The following is a 16,693-nucleotide window of genomic DNA, read 5'->3' as shown; positions in this document are numbered from 1 at the left end:
CCCTTGTCCTGCAATCTGGCTTCTGAGGACAGCTGTCCCCTTGTCAGTCATGTCTACATATGTCTAAAGCCCAATAGGGGACCAGATAGGACTTTGATCCCTCCAAAAACACCAGAGAATGCCAAAACATACCTATTGCCATACATCAGAATCTCGGATCTGGGCTAGTCAAGACTCTTTCCAAACATTACCATCATCATCCTCAGTATATAAATAAAGAAACTGAGACCCAGAACAGAGAAATGATGGGGGAGGGCCTTGGACCATGGCTTCCCTGAGACCCTGAGTGAGGTCAGGGAGCCCGGCGGGCACTCAGCCTGCCCTTCGGAAAACCACAGGGCCCCATTTCTGGGGAGCTGCAGGTTCAGGAAGTATTTTAGGATGGAGGAGGCCCACACTAAACTTTGAATGACACCCCCTAGACATCTCCCAATTCTTTGAGTTGTAGTTGGGGAGCCATATGATTTTTTTTCCCCCAGCTGAAGCAACTGGAGTCTATATTCATACCTATACCAGGGGGCATTTATCGAGCATTTGCTGTGTGCCTGGCACCATTCTAGGAATTTTACAGCTAATTAGCTTTCTTTCTTTTTGAAGTCAAACCATTTTACTGAGGAGTTTCTGGGGATCTGAAGGGCCGGTGACAATGAGGTCTGACCATCGTGGTTGGGCCGGATCTCCTGGAACTTGCAGCTACCAAAAGCACAGCTAATATACCTTTCAATGGTCACAGTTGCCCTATGAAGGGAGGGAGGAGGCTTGCCATAATTATCCCATTTTACGGATGGGGAAACTAAGGAACGAAGATGTTAAAGACTTGTTCAAAGATACATATCCAATAAACTACAGAAGAGGATCGGAACCCTGTGGATTAGTGCATGTGTGTGACTGATGAGCGGGGAATTGGTATGCATGCCCTTGACTCTGTTGAATCAAGAAGAGGGCATCTGCGGGCACCTTGTGGCTGGCCCTGGTGTGTATGGCTGATCCTGCAGCACCCCCTAGTGCTTACACTGCTCACACTGCTCACAGGACCCTTCCTTGTGATTCCACCAGAGTTGTTATGTGCCATCCAGTCGAACCCAACTCACAGTCAAGTGCCTTAGGCACTATGCTACCAGAGCCCCCCTGCCAGAGACAGTTTCCCTGAATCTAAGTCTCCGTTCTGCAGGCCCAGCCAGGCTGAGTCTGTGGGCGCCCTTGGTCTGCTACTTTCAGTTCTGTGTGCCTTCTGAGTCTTCAAGGCAAGTCCGCCAGTCAGTTCAGGACACCTGGCAAGTAGAATCAGTGGCCTGGGGAGGGAAGAGAGACCAGAGAGGCAAGAGGAATGGAATCCCAGGAGCATCTAACTTGTTTGAGTGCTCACTCTAGCTGCTGGGGGCAGTGCTAGGCCAGTCCCTCCTTCCTTTGTGGAGAGAATCCTAGAACCTGGGGGAGAAGGTGGAGGAGGCTGACAGTGTGATGGGCTAGGTGTGAGGCCCACCCTCTCCAGGGCTGGTGGGGACATCAAATGATCCCCCATCATGGCTACCAGACTTTAGGAGCCACATCAATGAGTGTGGTACACCCTCAGGCCTAGAGGAAGGGGCCTGTTTGTCCAGAACCCACCTTTAGCTCACAGTTCCATCCTGCTCTCCTTGAGGCTACCCTGTGGGGGTATTCCTTCCCCTCACCTTTGTGTCCCTCAGTCAGCAGGTTTGTCTGTGTGTGCTAAATCTAAAGCCCATCTATGACTCTACCTGGATTATCTACCTGGAACCCCATGCCAGCTCCCTCCCTGCTCTCCCTGCCCCCACTCTCACTACCCCAACCACTCTCCACCCAGCAAAAATGATCATGCTACTCCCTGGTTAGAACCATTCCATGACTCTCCGTTACTCTGAAGTCTATGCTCCTCTTGTAGCCCACAGGCCCTTCATATCCTATCTTTGCTGACTGCTTCAGCCATACAGAGTTATGTTTATGCAAGACATCTCAACCACTAGGCCTTTGTTTCTGCTGTCCCTTCTGCCAGGAACAACCCTTCCCACTACCTCTCTGGTCTACCGCTCTGGCCTGCCCATTTGGGTAACCTCTCCTTGGCCTTCAGGTCTCAGCTTGGAAGTCCCTCCTTCCCTGTCCCCCCAAGTCTGCTTACTTTTCAGTCTTTCTACCAGCTTTTGGGGGCAGGGACAAGCCCTGGTGGAGGGTCTGTTCATCCTGGGTGAGAATGGAAGACCTCCAATGCCAGATAAAGATCTTGAACTTGTCCTAAACGCTACAGAAACTTGCTCGGAGCTTTGGAGCAGGGGAGCAACACAGTGCAGAGACCTTCTGGCATTATGACTGCCCAAGCTGGCCTTCCCAGAATAAAACTGGTCCCAATTGCAAGTGCTTTTCAGATAACCATCAGCAGCCAAGAACTGGGTCTAACTGAGGAAGGGTATACGTGGGATGGGAGCTGATAGAATGGGATTGTGGAGAAGGAGAAAGAATTGTGATGTGTGTTAAAATCCAGATGTTTCATTGATGTTTGAAAGAAGAAATGTTTGTGCCTACCCTAAAAATCTTTTATAGCTTGCGTATGCAGGCCCTTTCTTTTCTCTGTGACAACAGCCTGCCTAATGTACTTGTCTGGACACCCTCCCCTACCTATTCTCTTGTGTCCTGCTGGGCTTCTGGGAATGTGCTGAGCTTTCCTCAGAAGTAGGCCTCCCCCAACTGGGAGGGAGATGGAGGAGACCAGTCAGGCCATGAAGGGTTAAGGTGCTAGGGCTGGAAAGCTCATAGTCCAGGTCCTAACCTCTATGTCTGGTGAGTGTGGCTCTGCTAGATTCTGCTCCGTCTTGCTCAGAGGCCAGGAGCTTTGGTAGTGCCTAAGGCATTTGACTGCTAACCAGAAGGCTGGCAGTTCAAACCCACCAGCCACTCCTCGGAAGGAAGGTTGGGCGCCAAGTCTGGACGGAATGGAGGAGGAGATTTGTGGGCCTAGACTCCTCCCCCACCCCTTGTCCAAGATTATTGGAGGCTGAGCTCTGTTTTAGGCTAGGTTCCCCTGATGCTTCAGGACTCCTCACACCCTCTTTAGGTCTGAGCCCGACATCTGCGGGGGACTGAGAGCAGGCTTTGACATCTGAAGGGCCTGGGTTCAAGTCCAGAAGTCACCATTCATATATTCTCTTAGTCTTTAACTCACTCACCGTTCTCTGACTCGAGGTCCTGCCCAATCCTGGTGTGGGCGGCACAGAGAGGAGTCACACTGATTGCCACTCTCAGAAGTTCCTCGGAGCCAGAGAGAGACCCAGACATAGACAGTTCTGGCCATGGCTCTGCTGTGCTGTATTAAACACATGTTTGAGATCAGGTAGCCCGGAAAAGGCAGGGAAGGCTTCCTGAAGGAGGGGAGGCTTGGGAGAACCTGAAAATGAGCTGCAACTTGGTATGAAACAAATGGGAAAGGCACTGAAGAGAGAGGGAGGAGCTTGTGCAAAGGCCCAGGGGTGGGAAGCAGCCTGGTGACATTTTAAGAGAGCACAACACCAGCCATGGAGGGGCTGATGCTTAAGGGACATGACCCCACAGCAGCCTGGACTGAAATCTTCCCTAGCAGGGGAGAGGGAAGCTGCCTTTCTGAGGCTCTGCCGCCTCTTGGGGTGGTCCCAGCCAAGCAGGCCCAGGCCCTGTCTCAGAGCTCTTCCTGGGCCTTCTTTCCCTTCTGCTTCTGCTGCCACTGTTGGATCTTGATGGGGAGTGTCTCTGTCCAGAACTTCATCTGGGCTTCCAGGATCTTCTGGCCAACACGTGGCACCAGGCTGATCTGCAGGTATTCCTTCGATTGGTTAAAGGGGGGCCAAAAAGGCAGCCCCTCACCATTGGGGTCCCTGGAAGGGAGAAATGAATGAGCGCCGAGGTCTCCTGTGAGATCCCCCTGGGGGCAGACCCTTAGTGACTCAGGTCTACGGCCAGTTATGTCACTCACTCTTACCCTGTCCGGGCAAAATGTGTCCACTGGGCCATCATGGTGAGACTCAGCCGCTTCTCCTCCTCCGTGGCCTCTGGAAAGGCTGGTGGGAGGGACAGACCAGTGTCAGGGTCAGGTGAGTCTGGAGGACACTCAGGGGTCCCCACTGCTGATACAAGACTTCTACTCCTGCAGTCCCCCACCCCTCGCCTTGGAGCCTAGCTGCTTAGGGGCTGCATATCTGTCCTCACCCAGGAGGGAGCTCTCGTCCATGAGGAAGGGGCCCCCAAACATGAAGGCCAACTCAGCTCCATGGTCAGCTTTCACCCAGTCTGGCTTGATTTTCGCAAAACAACTAGGGCGATGCTGGAACTCATAGAAAAAGACAGGGCTTCCAGCATCTGCAGAGAGAGGCCAGGATCAGATTAGCTGCTCACAGCCTGATCAGGCCCTGCCTTCGGCCAGACAGGCCCATAATACCACTACGAATAATACTGATGATGATGGTGACCACCTGACTAGCAGTGAGCGTTCTTGAGCACTCACTGGGAGCTGTACTTTATGTGGAATAAACCATTTAATGCTCAAAACAATTTCATAGATTAGATTCTGTTATTATCCCCATCTTACAATGTAGAAACCAAAGCATGGAAGGGTTGGGTATCTTGCCCAAGGCTACACACATTAGGAACTTAAGCTATTTTAGGGCTTTCAGGAATTATCCACCAGATTGGGGGGAAGTAAGACTTTTCAGCTATGAATCTCCAGGGATTGTTGAGGGGCCTGCTGGGTGACCTTTTACAAGTTACTGTACCACTCTGAGCCTCAGTTTACTCTTCTTCAAAGTGCCAGTCACCTCTTATTACTATGATGCTGCACCCCAGAGAAGAAGCAGGGTGTGGGGGTGACAGTGGGCATGGGATGTCAGGAACCAGATACCAGGGACAGACTGCACTGTATCACAGTCAAGTTACCTGTGATGACCTAGCTCCTAGGCCAGATTGAGAGGGGTGAGGCAGATGGGCAGGGCTAGGCTCACCTAGGAGGTCTCTTGAGAAGTTCAAGGTAGGAAAGATGATTAAAATATCACTCAGCAAGTTCAGAAGCCCATGGTCTTTGGTCCGCAGATCCATGCTGTTAGTTTGGTATTCATCTATGAGGGTAAGCATCAACTCGGGGGGGATGTCCTGGGGCAGAAAAACAAGCTCAGGCCTTCTCAGGTCCCAAGGCTGCAACAGACCCTCCCAAGAAGCCCCAACCCCAAACCCTCCCTTCTGGCCTTCCTCTGGCCTTCATGTTCCAGAGAGCAGCCAGCTGCCTCCTCGTTTCTCTGGAGGTTCTAGATAGAGTCTGGGCAAGATGAACTCATGTTTGGAGTCAAATCCCAGCTCTGGGACCACTTCTTGGCTATGTGACACCAACTAGGTCATTGAGCCTCTCTGAAAGTCAGTTCCTGCCTGGCACTCTTGTTCAGCAGCATACGTGACATCACCAGCATAGGGTCTGACATGGAAGAGGTGCTCAATTTCTGCTAACAGGAAGCAAATGAGCAAACAAACGATGGAGGCTTCCCACAGCTCCAGAGAGAAGGGATGAGGGTGTGTTGATGGCAAGACCCTAGGGGTTCCAAAGAAGGCAAATGTATATAGACTGAGCCCCTCTGGGTACCAGTTCCCTGGTAGCCTCATCACCCAGTCTCCTTACAACAACTCTGGTGAGTTGGAAGTATCACACCCCTTCCTTTATAGGTGAAGGAATGGGTTCAGAGGGGTTAGGATAACTGTGGGCAAGTGGCAAGGGTTGGGATTTGCCCCAGAGCCATCTAGCTCCATGTCTGACAGCATGATCTTAACAGCTGGGCCTTTGGGGTCAGAGAGCTGGCTCAACCCTGCCTTTGTCCCTTACCCTCTCTCATGAGACCTTGAGTCTCAGTTTCCTCATCGATAAGATGCAAATCATGAAAGTCCCTACTTCAGAAGGTTGCCATGAGGATTGAAGAAGATGAATGCCTATCCCAGTGCTCAGCACAGAGATTGGCACATAGTGTGCACTCACTAAGAGGCAGCTTCTACGATGACAGTGATGAGGATGCTGATAATCTTCTTTTGAGAATCAAGCCCAAAGAAATTCCTGGGTGGAACTAAAATTTGGTAAATGGATCAAGGGTTTGGTGATAGGTGGGCAGTTGCGAGTGTTGGAGGGTAGAGGCTGAGACCATACTGGGCAGGACACCCACTGGCCTCCTCCCTCCTATCTCACCATCTCAGTCATTATGGTCCTCAGTAGAGCCTGAAGGCCCTCCTGGTTCATCTGCTCAGTCTCATCCAGGAAACCCCAGCCCTGCAGGGACACCAAGTTTCTCTCAGTGCAACCTGACCACTGTCCTCCCCATCCCCAGCCCCACGCAGGTAAACATATACAGCCCTGTGCCTCCATTCAAGCATGGCCAAATCCATGAGTCAACATACCCACAAAGATAAACCTCAACTGAGTGGGGAAATAGTACTAAACATAGCAGAAAAGTGATTACCATGAAGGGAGAGAGAGAGAAGGAGAGGCTACGGGGAAAATTGAAAACATTAAACATTTTTATATGATATAATTTTAAGAGCATAGACTTGAGACCCTGATTGCCTGAGTTCAAATCCCAGCTCTAGCACTTACTAATGCATGATTTGGGACAAGTTACTTAAACTTTCCATCCCTCAGTTTCCAAATCTGTGAAAGAGGGATGAGAATGACCTGCCTCCGAGGGTTGTCGTGAGGACTAAGTGAAGGAGTACATCTAAAGGCCCTGACACAGACTAAGCAATATGGAAATATCAGCTAGTAAAGTTAATTTTGGGAGCTCTGGTGGCATAGTGCCTAAGGCATTTGACTGCTAACCAGGGGGGCTGGCAGTTCAAACCCACCAGCCACTCCTCAGAAGGAAGACTGTGCAATCTACTTCTGTAAAGATTTACTGCCTTGGAAACCCAAAGGGGGGTTGCTATGAGTCAGAATCAACTCGATGTCAGTGAGTTTAGTTTTATTACCAGGCTCTTTGTTATTTTTGTGAGAACAGGAAAAGAAAATTCACAGATGAGTAAACACAAAGAGTGCATACCCAAAGGAAGATGGAAATCTTCACTGGACCTTAAAAAGCTAAACTTAATGCATGGGAATGAAAGAAACAAAGCTTGAAAAATGACAACCTAGAAGGTCTGCATACAAATATCAATTGTGTTTCTATTCACCATAGCCAAAGAGTGGAAACAAGGCAAATGCCTAACAAATGCCTATCAGTTTATCCAACTGAAGAGTGGATAAACAAAATGTGGTATATCCATACAATGGAACTTTATTTAGCCTTAAAAAGGAATAGAATATTAATATATGTTACAACATAGATGAACCTTGAAAACATTAGGTGACAGCAGTCAGACACAAAAAACCATATATTATATTATTTCATTGACTTGATGGCAACAGGTTTGATTTTTGGTTTTAGATAATGAATTTAGTAAATATCTGGTGGACATTTTTGCCATGGAAATGTAAACATATAAATATAAATATATGAAACATCCATAATAGGCAAAGCCATAGGATTTGCAGAAGAATGGATGCCAGGGCCTGGGAAGATAGGGGAAAAAAAGAGTGGTTGCTAATGGGTGCAGGATTTCTTTATTGGAGTGCTAAAAATATTCTGGAATTACATAGTGATAATAGTTGCATGAACCTGGGTGGCACAGTCAGTTGGTGATCGACTGCTAACCTAAAGGTTGGCAGTTCGAACCCACCCAGAGACTTCCTGGAAGAAAGGTCTGGTGAACTGCTCCATCGAGATGGTAGCCAAGTACCACTGTCAACCACTTGGAGGGGGAATCTATGTAGGAGACCCTGATAGAGTGGGAACAATGTGGAACAAAATTCAAAATCATAAAAAAACAGGGGGGACCAGGTTTGCTGGTTGATAGAGCCTGGTGGAACCCCTGAAACTATGGTCCCTAGCTGCCCTTCAGGTCTGGAATTGAACCCACTCCTGTGGCTTCCAGCCAAACAAAAGACAGGCACATAAGTGAACATTTACATGAGGTAAATACACTCCTTGGAGAGATTAATCATGGGAGAATAGAAGGTCTGTGTATGCATAGGGAGACAGCTCAGGGGCAGGAGTACATGGAGGGAAGGACACAGGGAAGATGCATTGTGGGAAACTACAGTCAATGTCATGAGACAAAGTGTATGTGAACCGCTGTATGGAAAGTGAATTTGCTCTGTAAACTTTCACCCAAATCACAATAAAAATAAAATAAAATCTAAAAAAGACTGTAGTCAAGAAAACCCTATGGAGCAGTCCTACTCTGGAGCACATGCGATCTCCGTGAATGGGGGACTGACTGGATGGCAGCTAAAAACAATAAAGGTCACACAGCTTTCTGAATATACTAAAAAGAACACTACATTGTACACTTTAAAAGAGTGGATTTTATGGTATGTGAATTGTAGCTTAATAAAATCGATATATTAAAAGAAAAAAAATGGTGATCACAAATGCTGACAAGGTTGCATTGAACCCTGTAGACTCACATTGCTGGCAGCAGTGTAAGTAGCCACAGCGTTTTGAGAAAATAGTAAGGCCCTATGTGAGAAGTGGAGAGGTCTCCATAGGAGTGTGAGTTACTTTCCGTGACAATAACTTCCACCACGGGTACTTAGTAAACTCAGCATCCACAACCGAAAACCAAGCCCATTGTCATAGAGTCTATTCCTACTCATAGGGACCCTATAGAACAGAGTGGGGTTTCTGAGGTTGCAAATCTTTACTTTCTCCTGAGAAGTGGCTGGTGAGTTCGAACTACTGACTTTTCAGTTCGCAGCTGAGTGCTTCCACCAGTACGCCACCAGGGCTTCTTACTCAGCATTGGTTGGCTCGAAAATGTACAGCTACACTCACATTGACAGTGAGGAGGGTTCAGGGAATGCCAACACCAGTGTTGCGGCAAGCAGCCCCCTGAGCCACCCAACTCCTGAGAAGCAGCCTTGGCTACAGGTCTTGGATGCAGCATTCCATGCCCAGCAGGTTTGTCCAGGTCTGGACAGCTAGCTATATTGATTCTCTCACTTCTACTGGCAGCTCTAACGGTATGGGGCAAGTTGCCTGCCAGAATGCCTGGGGCAAAACTGGCAGCTCTAACGGTATGGGGCAAGTTGCCTGCCAGAATGCCTGGGGCACTGTTTTGCCCCAATACTTTTCTGCCAGTGAACATACACACACACCTGACCTAGAAACTTCTTCATCCTTGATTGTCAGCAAGCAGCTGGGATTGTTTCCAAAGAAGTAAGTCACAGGTGACAAAACCCATGGACATGAAGATGTCCAGTGCACTACTAGCTTCAGTGTTAAAAACCAGAAGCTGTGAAGGAACACTGTGATGGGGCCCTCCCTTTGTGGAAGGACTTGCAGTCATCAAAGGCAATCACTGATCATGATGGGCAAAAGCAGCTGCAGGAGATGACAGGGTGCTCAGGAAGGAAGTGTGATTGTGACATTCGGTGTGGGGCAGCCTGTGCACCTGGCAGGGACTGAAAGGTGTTTGGGTCGTGCAATCTCCCAGTGGTCTTGATGTTTCCTGAATCCTGAGAAGCAGCTTCTCAGGTACAGAGTCACACCAGCCAGCTTCACAGAGCCTGATGTATAAAGCAGACACCAAGGCTGGAATATGCCATGGATGAACACTGCCTGGAAGGCCACCTTGCACAAAAGCTTGGTCCCAAGAAGGAAGCAGTTGCTTTGTAAAAATGAAGCCTTGGCTAGGTGACCTCGAGCAAGTCCCCTAAACCTCCCTGAGCCTCAGCTTTCTCATCTATCACATGGGGATAACAGGAGTGCTCAGTTCACAGGGTTGTGGGGAGATGGTGGGGTGACAGAGGACTGATCATGACAGAGCCTTGAAGGGCACAGGGGCTGGAGGACACTCACCTTGGGGATGAGCCAACTAAATTCGTGATTATTGACACCCAGAAGGAAGGGCACAGGGTGGAACTGCCTCTCCTTCAGGAGCTCCATGGGTTTCTTGGGAAAGAAGGTACCATCAATGGTGTGGTGCATGACATACGTTTTCTGTAGGAGAAAGCAAGACAGGAGACCATCCCATCAGGCCCAGCCTCAAAGGATGGAACCCCCAAGGGCCACCTGACTATGTGCCTGAGCTGCTAAGCTTGGAGAGAAAGTGAGTGCATGCATGTTGCCAGGGTTAGGGGGCCCATGAGGCACTGGGAGAACAGGAACTAGTGCTTCCAAACAGGCTTCTTCTCTAGAAGATGGACTCTTCTCTCAGGGCTGGGCATGGCCCCCTGTTGAGGCCCCAGGACTACCTGGGTTCTCAACCCTTTCCCCCTATGGTAGAGCTGTCCCAGGCCTCATCTCAGACCCCTAACAGCCCCCCTCCTCACATAGGAGCTAGACAGGACTCTCTGTGCCTTTGCCCACCATGTCCCCAAAGACACAGATGCACCTGGTGGGACTTCTTGGTAAAGATTATGTCTTCACCTCTCTTCTGCCGAAGGCACTGCAACATCTCAGCCACAGAGTTGAAGGGGCAGTCCAAGGAGTCTGCAATGTTCTGGAGACAGCCAAAAGTGTCTAGCCTCCCTTGTACCCATCCACCCCACCTCCTGGCCCTCTGCCTCCCACAGAGTCTATAGGTGAGCTGGGGTGGTGATGTCAAAGATGACTGCCAAACAGCATGGGTGGCCCCCAGCCACCTTGTATGTCCTCCATTATATCTTATTGTCATTATCTGTGTGTGTGGCCAGGTCCCCTTTGCCTCTCTGAGAACAGTGTCACCACTAGTTAAACATGTCCCCAGAACCAGAGACATCAGTAAGTTTGCAGAGTAAATAAGGACATGAGATAGGATTTGGAAAGGGAAGGACTCCAGCAGTGAGTGCCAAAGTCCAAGGGGATGATGGAGAGGTGACACTGGGGCAGGGTCAGGGTGTCAGGGGGAGATGAAGTTGGAGGGTGGCTTCAGGTCACTTCATGGGCTGTGAATACCAGGCTGGGAGACATGGTCGTTACGGTCAGTAGCAGGCCATTGGAGTGTTTGGTTGACCTGCATTTTTCTTAGGACATGGAGAGCTGGAAGACCTAAAGTCTGTGGTTGGAAAACCTCTCTTGGCCATGGTGAGGGAATAGCTGAGGCAGCTGGGAGCTGATCCTGTTTTCCAGACAAGAGGCCATTTGTCTGTGCTGGGGCCCCAGACTTCCTGAATCACCCTGCACCTAGGGGGTAAGACGTCCATCCCACTTCTCTATCTCTGCTGAGATCTACAGCCAGGTGAGGGCACTGAGGCCATGAGAGCCAGTCTCCCAAGTTCCGCTCACCACCACCCCCATCACCTATCCCATGGCACTACCCCCTGCCCCACACTCTTCTCCTTGCCTGAACTCTGACTTTTCCCTGGCTTCAAGGCCTCTAGGATTTCTGCCTTTGATACACCTTCCACTCCAAGGCCCTGTGAGCTTCTGAGAGGCTAGTTCACCTTCAGCCTGCTTCTCTGCCCTCTGGAGAAAGTCCAGATTTGCAGACAAGGCCCATGATGTCCCTGAGACTCCACCCTACTTTTCTAGCCGCTTCACTTCCTGCTCCGTCCTCTAGCCTGCTCCTTTCCGTCTCTGATGGTTTGCTGCTTCCCCTTGTCTCACATCTCCAGACTTTGTAGATGTAGTTTCCAGCCAGAGGCTCTCCGTGGATTCCCCTGTCTATCCTTCCAAGTCCTCACAACCGGGCTTTAGGCTGGGCCTCCGGAGCCTGAATGGAGATTTCTCGGGCAGCACGTGGCTGGGAATACAGGTCTCCTCCCTCAGGCTACCTAGGGTAGAGGGCTGCTCCCCAAGGCCCCACCTTGGGGAAGATGGTGCTCAATAGCGGCCTTCTCCAGATAGCCATCCCTGACTACTCTCCATGCCCTCCCACCCCCTGCAATGGCCGTTTCCTCTTAGCTCCTATGGCGGTATGTTCCCTTCATCCTTGTGTGTCTGTCTCTGTTAACAGGAAGTTCCTCTAGGATCCCAGAGCCAGCACAGGGTGGGGTGGGGCAGGTGCTGGCAAGGTGAGAGAGTGAAGAAGATGAAGACCTGAGCCAAGGACAGTGGGTCAGACTTCTGTATCCTTGGGATGTTAATGACTCCGCTCTGTGCTATGGCTCTGTGAAACAGCCCTGCAGCCAGCGGGGACAGGACCTGGAGCAGCAGAGGAGGAATACCGTCAGAGAAGGGCAGAAGAGCTAGGAGACTCAGGGTCACAGGAGTCCTCCCAGTCACCCTGCCCTCCAGGCCTGAGTACAGACTCACCAGAGCAGAAACAATCATGGCACCTGAAGACGACCCAAAGATGGTGACACAGTTGGGGTCGCCCCCAAAGGGGGTGATGTTTCCCTGCACCCAGTGAAGAGCTGCCACCACATCTAGGTAGGCCCAGTTGCCTGGTGCATGCCTGTCCTCGGTGCTGGTGGCAGGGAGGGCAGTGGTTAGCATAACCTGACTCCTGTGGCAGGTTCTCTTTGGCATTGGTAGGCTTGCTTTGCACCAGCCACAAGGATATTGTACTCTCCTCTGCTCCCACCGTCTGGCTGGCTCTGAGCCATGCTAGGTGTATACATGCTTGGCACATTGTGTGAGCAGGCCCAGCTGGGCAGCCAGCCAGGGCTGGCTCTCCAGTGGCTGCCAGAATTTGCTGCTCTCTGTCCCCACACCACGCTGTGATTTTGATCCCAGCCCAGGAGCCAGCAACCTTTGCCCAAAGGACAGAGTTTATCACCAACTCTGGCTTTGGCTAGGCTCCTTCCTCAGGGTGGAGCTCCAGAGAGCACCCTCTCTGCCCAGGCAGCTTGGGGGAGAAAGTTTTAGGTCCCAGACACCCCACCCCATCTGAGAGATCCCTGTTTAGGCTCTGGCCACCCATCCTAGATCCTTGAGACCTCACGAGATCCAGCCTCTCCTCTGTGCAGTCCATGCCCTCCTCCAAGCCTGCTATCTCACCTGAGGAAGCCAAGCATCCCAAGGCGGTACTGGATTGTGACCACTACCACATCCCCAAATGCAGCCAGGGCTGACCCGTCAAAGGAGGTGGCGGCACCAACTACCATCGAGCCCCCATGAATCCACACCATGACCTGCAAAGATGTGACAGTGACTCCAGGTCCTGGGACCCCAGCTGCCCATCCACCAGCCCAGGGCGCTGTCAGAAGTTTTGGGCCAGGTTAGGGACAGGGATGGAGAAGGGACAGGCTAGGCAGAACAGAGCTGGATGAGGGGACAGGGCCCTCTCTACTACATACCGGCCTCCTAGCCCCTGTGGTGGCCCCAGCTGGGCTATAGATGTTGAGGACCAGACAGTCCTCTGAAATCGAGAAGACCTGATGCTTTCCGTTCAGCACAAACCTGAAGTTGTCCATTCTCTCCACTTCCTGCAGGCACCTGTAACCAGAGGATGAATCTAGGGGCTACCTGGGCAGCCCCACCAACCCCAGGAACTGGACTCCTGCCAACCAGCCTGCTTCCCACCTCCGCTGGTCTACTCACATTGGGGGAGGCATGCTGGCATCCCGCACACCCTCCCAGGCCTGTGCTGGGAGCGGGGCTGAGAACCGGTTCGGCCCCAATGGTGCCTGGGCAAATGGGATGCCTAGAAAGACATTCACGCGGTGATCTGTGCCTTTCACGCTCACCTGCAGCCCTCGCAGGCGACCCTGGGTGGTGTCCACTTCAGGCTGAGTGACATCAGTCTCTGAGGGCAGAGCAGAGAGGCCAAGAGTGAGTCTGTAGCCTCCATAAGAGGTTAGGGTGGCAGATGGATTCACAGGGTGAAGAATGCTTTCAGACCCACTCAGCACTCACTCCCTGCAGTGTAGTAAATTACTTAGTGTGGCTTTTCTATCCATAAGTCTTTGTAAACTCCAAGGTGGGATTTGCTATGAGCAACTGAGGAGCTCCTGATTGCTAAAGTTGTCCACCTGGGTTATTTCTGTTGGGTGTGGCACAGTGCAATGTTATGGGAGGCTCACTCTCAGGTGCTTAGAATTCTGTTGCTATGATTGATTGGTTTGGCCACTCGGCCAAGCTCAAAAGGAGTCCTCCTAGATGCAGAACTCTCTCTAACTGCTGGTTGAGGAAGACGTGCTGCTGAAAGATACACATGCTCCTGAGACACGCGTTGCTGGGAAAGAGATGCAAGAGACACGCATTGCTGAGTGAGACGCCGAGGGACATGCACTGCTGGGAGAGAGACTGTGAGAGACTGTTGGCTGAGGGACGGTGGGCTGGGAGAGAGACTGAGTGTTTTTCCTGAACTTGAATTGTAACCTGGTGTTTCCCTAATAAACTTCATAATCCGTGAGTTCTGCGTGGCCACTGCAGCGAATTAACGAACCCAGGAGAGAGGTAGTGGGTGCTTTGGGAGGAATGGTTGGAGAAAGGGCTGGAGGGAGGCAGCATGTCTGGCCTCACAGGAATAGGCTTTGGGCTATTGATGGTGATTCCGTCTTCCTCTTGTGAGATCAGAGGAGGTCAGAACATGTGGCCTCCTTGCCGTTTTTGCACTCCGTGAGTGCCTACTGTTCTGGGCTCTGTTCCTGTCCCCTGCCCAGCTGCCCTGTGAGAGGCACAGTGCAATGAATCACTTAATATGGCCCTTCAAGCCATAGTCTTTGTAACTCCCACCAAACGACTGGGTAGGACTATGCAAATGTGAGGTGCTTGTGACCCCAAGAGAATTGGATAGCTTGCTAATAATGTAAATAAGATGCATGGAACCTTGTGGAGGTGGGATAATACAAATAAGGTGTATGGAACCCTAATGTGGGGATTGGTCAGTTTTGCCATCCCACTAGGCTTAAATGAGCCATTTCAGGGGCAGGGAATGGAGAACCTGAATACCACCAAGAAGAAGAGATGGGAACTGAGTGTGTTCTTTGGACTAGGGGCCCCTGAGCTAGGAGACTCCTAAGATCCCCAGGAGACAGAGAGCTGTAACATTGGAGAGACAGCAAGAAGCAGCAGCAGAGGCAATAGAACCAGGAGACTGGCAGGAGATGGCACAGTGGGTTTACCGGCCTGTGAAGCAAGAAAGCTGTGCACCTTTAGGCAGGAATCTCTCTGGCTTAGTGGGGTGCCTCTGGGCACTCGATGGAGCTAAGTTTGCCAACCCACGGAGTTATAGCTGAGCACCTTCCAGCCAAGGTTTACTAGCAGAATGCTGTGACTCTGGGCATTTATTGGCAGAGCTAAGAGAGCTTTGTAACACTTGCCTGAGCAGGCCAAGGGACTGAGACCCAAAGAGAGGCATGTCTGTGGGCAAGGCTGAGAAGAGGCTGTCCTGATCGAAGAACTATCCTGAGTCCTTTCTGATCCTGAGTTGTAACCTGTTACTTCCCTAATAAACTCTGTGATTGTGAGTATTGTCTGTGAGTTCTGTGTGGCCATTGCAATGAATTATTGAAACCAGCAGAGAAGTAGAGAGTGTCATTGGAAGGACAGAATTGATTAAAAAGGTTGGAGGGTAGATGCATGTCCAACCTCCACCTCATAGGAATTAGTCTTGGTTGCTGGTTGTTGATCTTAAAATTTCTCCCTTTCTTGTGAAGTTAGAGGAGGTCAACCACTGCTGCCCCCCTACCAGTTTTATAAATGAGTCCCATGAATGCCCTGGACTTCCTCCACCCTGGCTTGCCATCATTACCACTCCCCTCCAGGCCAAAATCAGGACCAAAGTGAAGGAACCGGGTTCTCCTGGGATGCACAGACGTGCCGTGTGGCCTTGGACCAGCCACTCACCTTCTCTGAACTTCAGATTACTTATATGATAGATAGGTACAAAGGAACCCTGGCTGCTAACCAAATTGTCAGAGGTTTGAACCCACCAGCTGCTCTGCAAAAGAAAGATTCATCTTTTCTATCTCTGTAAAGATTTACAGCCTTGGAAACCCAATGGAGGTCAGTTTGAGTTAGAATCAACTTGATGGCAGTGAGTTTGGAGTTTTTTGTTTTTTGAAGATAGGTACAATTCTGGCAGGGCTGCCCTGGCATCAAACAAGGTGGCAAAGGCAAAGCCCCCACACAGAGTATGTACCACCCCTGGTATCTCTACGAATTGAGGAGCTGTTCCTTGAGTAGGCTACCCACCCCTCCCTGTCTTTACCACTCTCCGGCCCCCTCCTTCCAACTCCTTCCACCGACCAGAACTCCCACCCCTACAGGCCTGCAGTTGTGTCTTACCAGTGGCCACAGTAAGGGAGGCCAGGAGCAGATAGGCCACCCAGACCTGGACCCTAGAGCCATCTCTTACTGCTGTCCCCATGTTCCTTGCTCCCAGCTGGTAGTGGGTAGAATTGGTAGGTGGAGTGAGAACTCTGCCCTTCAGCCTGGTCCACCCACCTGGCTGGAGCCCAGCTGCTCCAGGACCCACTGACTCTACAAGGTAGACTAGAGAGGGAGGCGGGAGCGGAGGAGTGCCCTGCAGAGGCCCGGATGATACGACAGCCCAGGCACAGGAAGGAGCCTGGCCGTTATAGTTCTTTAGCCCTTGGTTCCAATCCTAGCTCTCCTGACTCTGTGACTTCATTAGACCCCATGCACTCACTGAAAGATGTCCCTGTCACCAACTTGAGCCAGGGGTGGCCAATGACTAGGGCACCACTCCAAGTGGGCCAATAGGCCTGGGGTGTGTGTGGAAGGGCTGAGCCCCCATGTGGGAGGGGGGAACTGAA

The 16,693-nt window shown here is 50.9% G+C and overlaps 1 protein-coding gene across 1 annotated transcript; it reads right to left on the bottom strand.

Annotated features, from left to right (window-relative positions):
- Positions 1-3,664: 3,664 nt before the first annotated feature.
- On the bottom strand, positions 3,665-16,284 carry LOC103196618 (carboxylesterase 3). Its single transcript, XM_007940386.1, has 13 exons — positions 16,203-16,284; positions 13,512-13,716; positions 13,268-13,406; positions 12,969-13,102; positions 12,282-12,435; positions 12,066-12,170; positions 10,441-10,548; positions 9,906-10,046; positions 6,200-6,280; positions 4,980-5,127; positions 4,192-4,341; positions 3,965-4,043; positions 3,665-3,860 (listed from the first exon to the last, which is right to left on the bottom strand). Exons 1-13 carry the CDS (start codon positions 16,282-16,284, stop codon positions 3,665-3,667), a joined length of 1,722 nt encoding a protein of 573 aa, XP_007938577.1.
- Between the last annotated feature and the right edge of the window lie 409 nt (positions 16,285-16,693).

Source organism: Orycteropus afer, unplaced genomic scaffold (assembly GCF_000298275.1).
Source record: "Orycteropus afer afer isolate SDZICR_OR568_19922 unplaced genomic scaffold, OryAfe1.0 scaffold00067, whole genome shotgun sequence".
Lineage (NCBI taxonomy): Eukaryota > Metazoa > Chordata > Mammalia > Tubulidentata > Orycteropodidae > Orycteropus > Orycteropus afer.
The sequence above is the reverse complement of the archived record's forward strand: the minus strand, read 5'-3'. Positions and strand labels throughout refer to the sequence as shown.

Excerpts from the sequence above, each read along its gene's own strand:
- LOC103196618 (XM_007940386.1), bottom strand. The coding sequence starts at position 16,284 with ATGGGGACAGCAGTAAGAGATGGCTCTAGGGTCCAGGTCTGGGTGGCC. Across the intron at positions 6,281-9,905 it reads TTAGTTGGCTCATCCCCAAG|GGCTGGGGTTTCCTGGATGA; the intron begins GTGAGTGTCCTC and ends GTGTCCCTGCAG. Across the intron at positions 4,342-4,979 it reads CTTCTCAAGAGACCTCCTAG|ATGCTGGAAGCCCTGTCTTT; the intron begins GTGAGCCTAGCC and ends CTCTCTCTGCAG.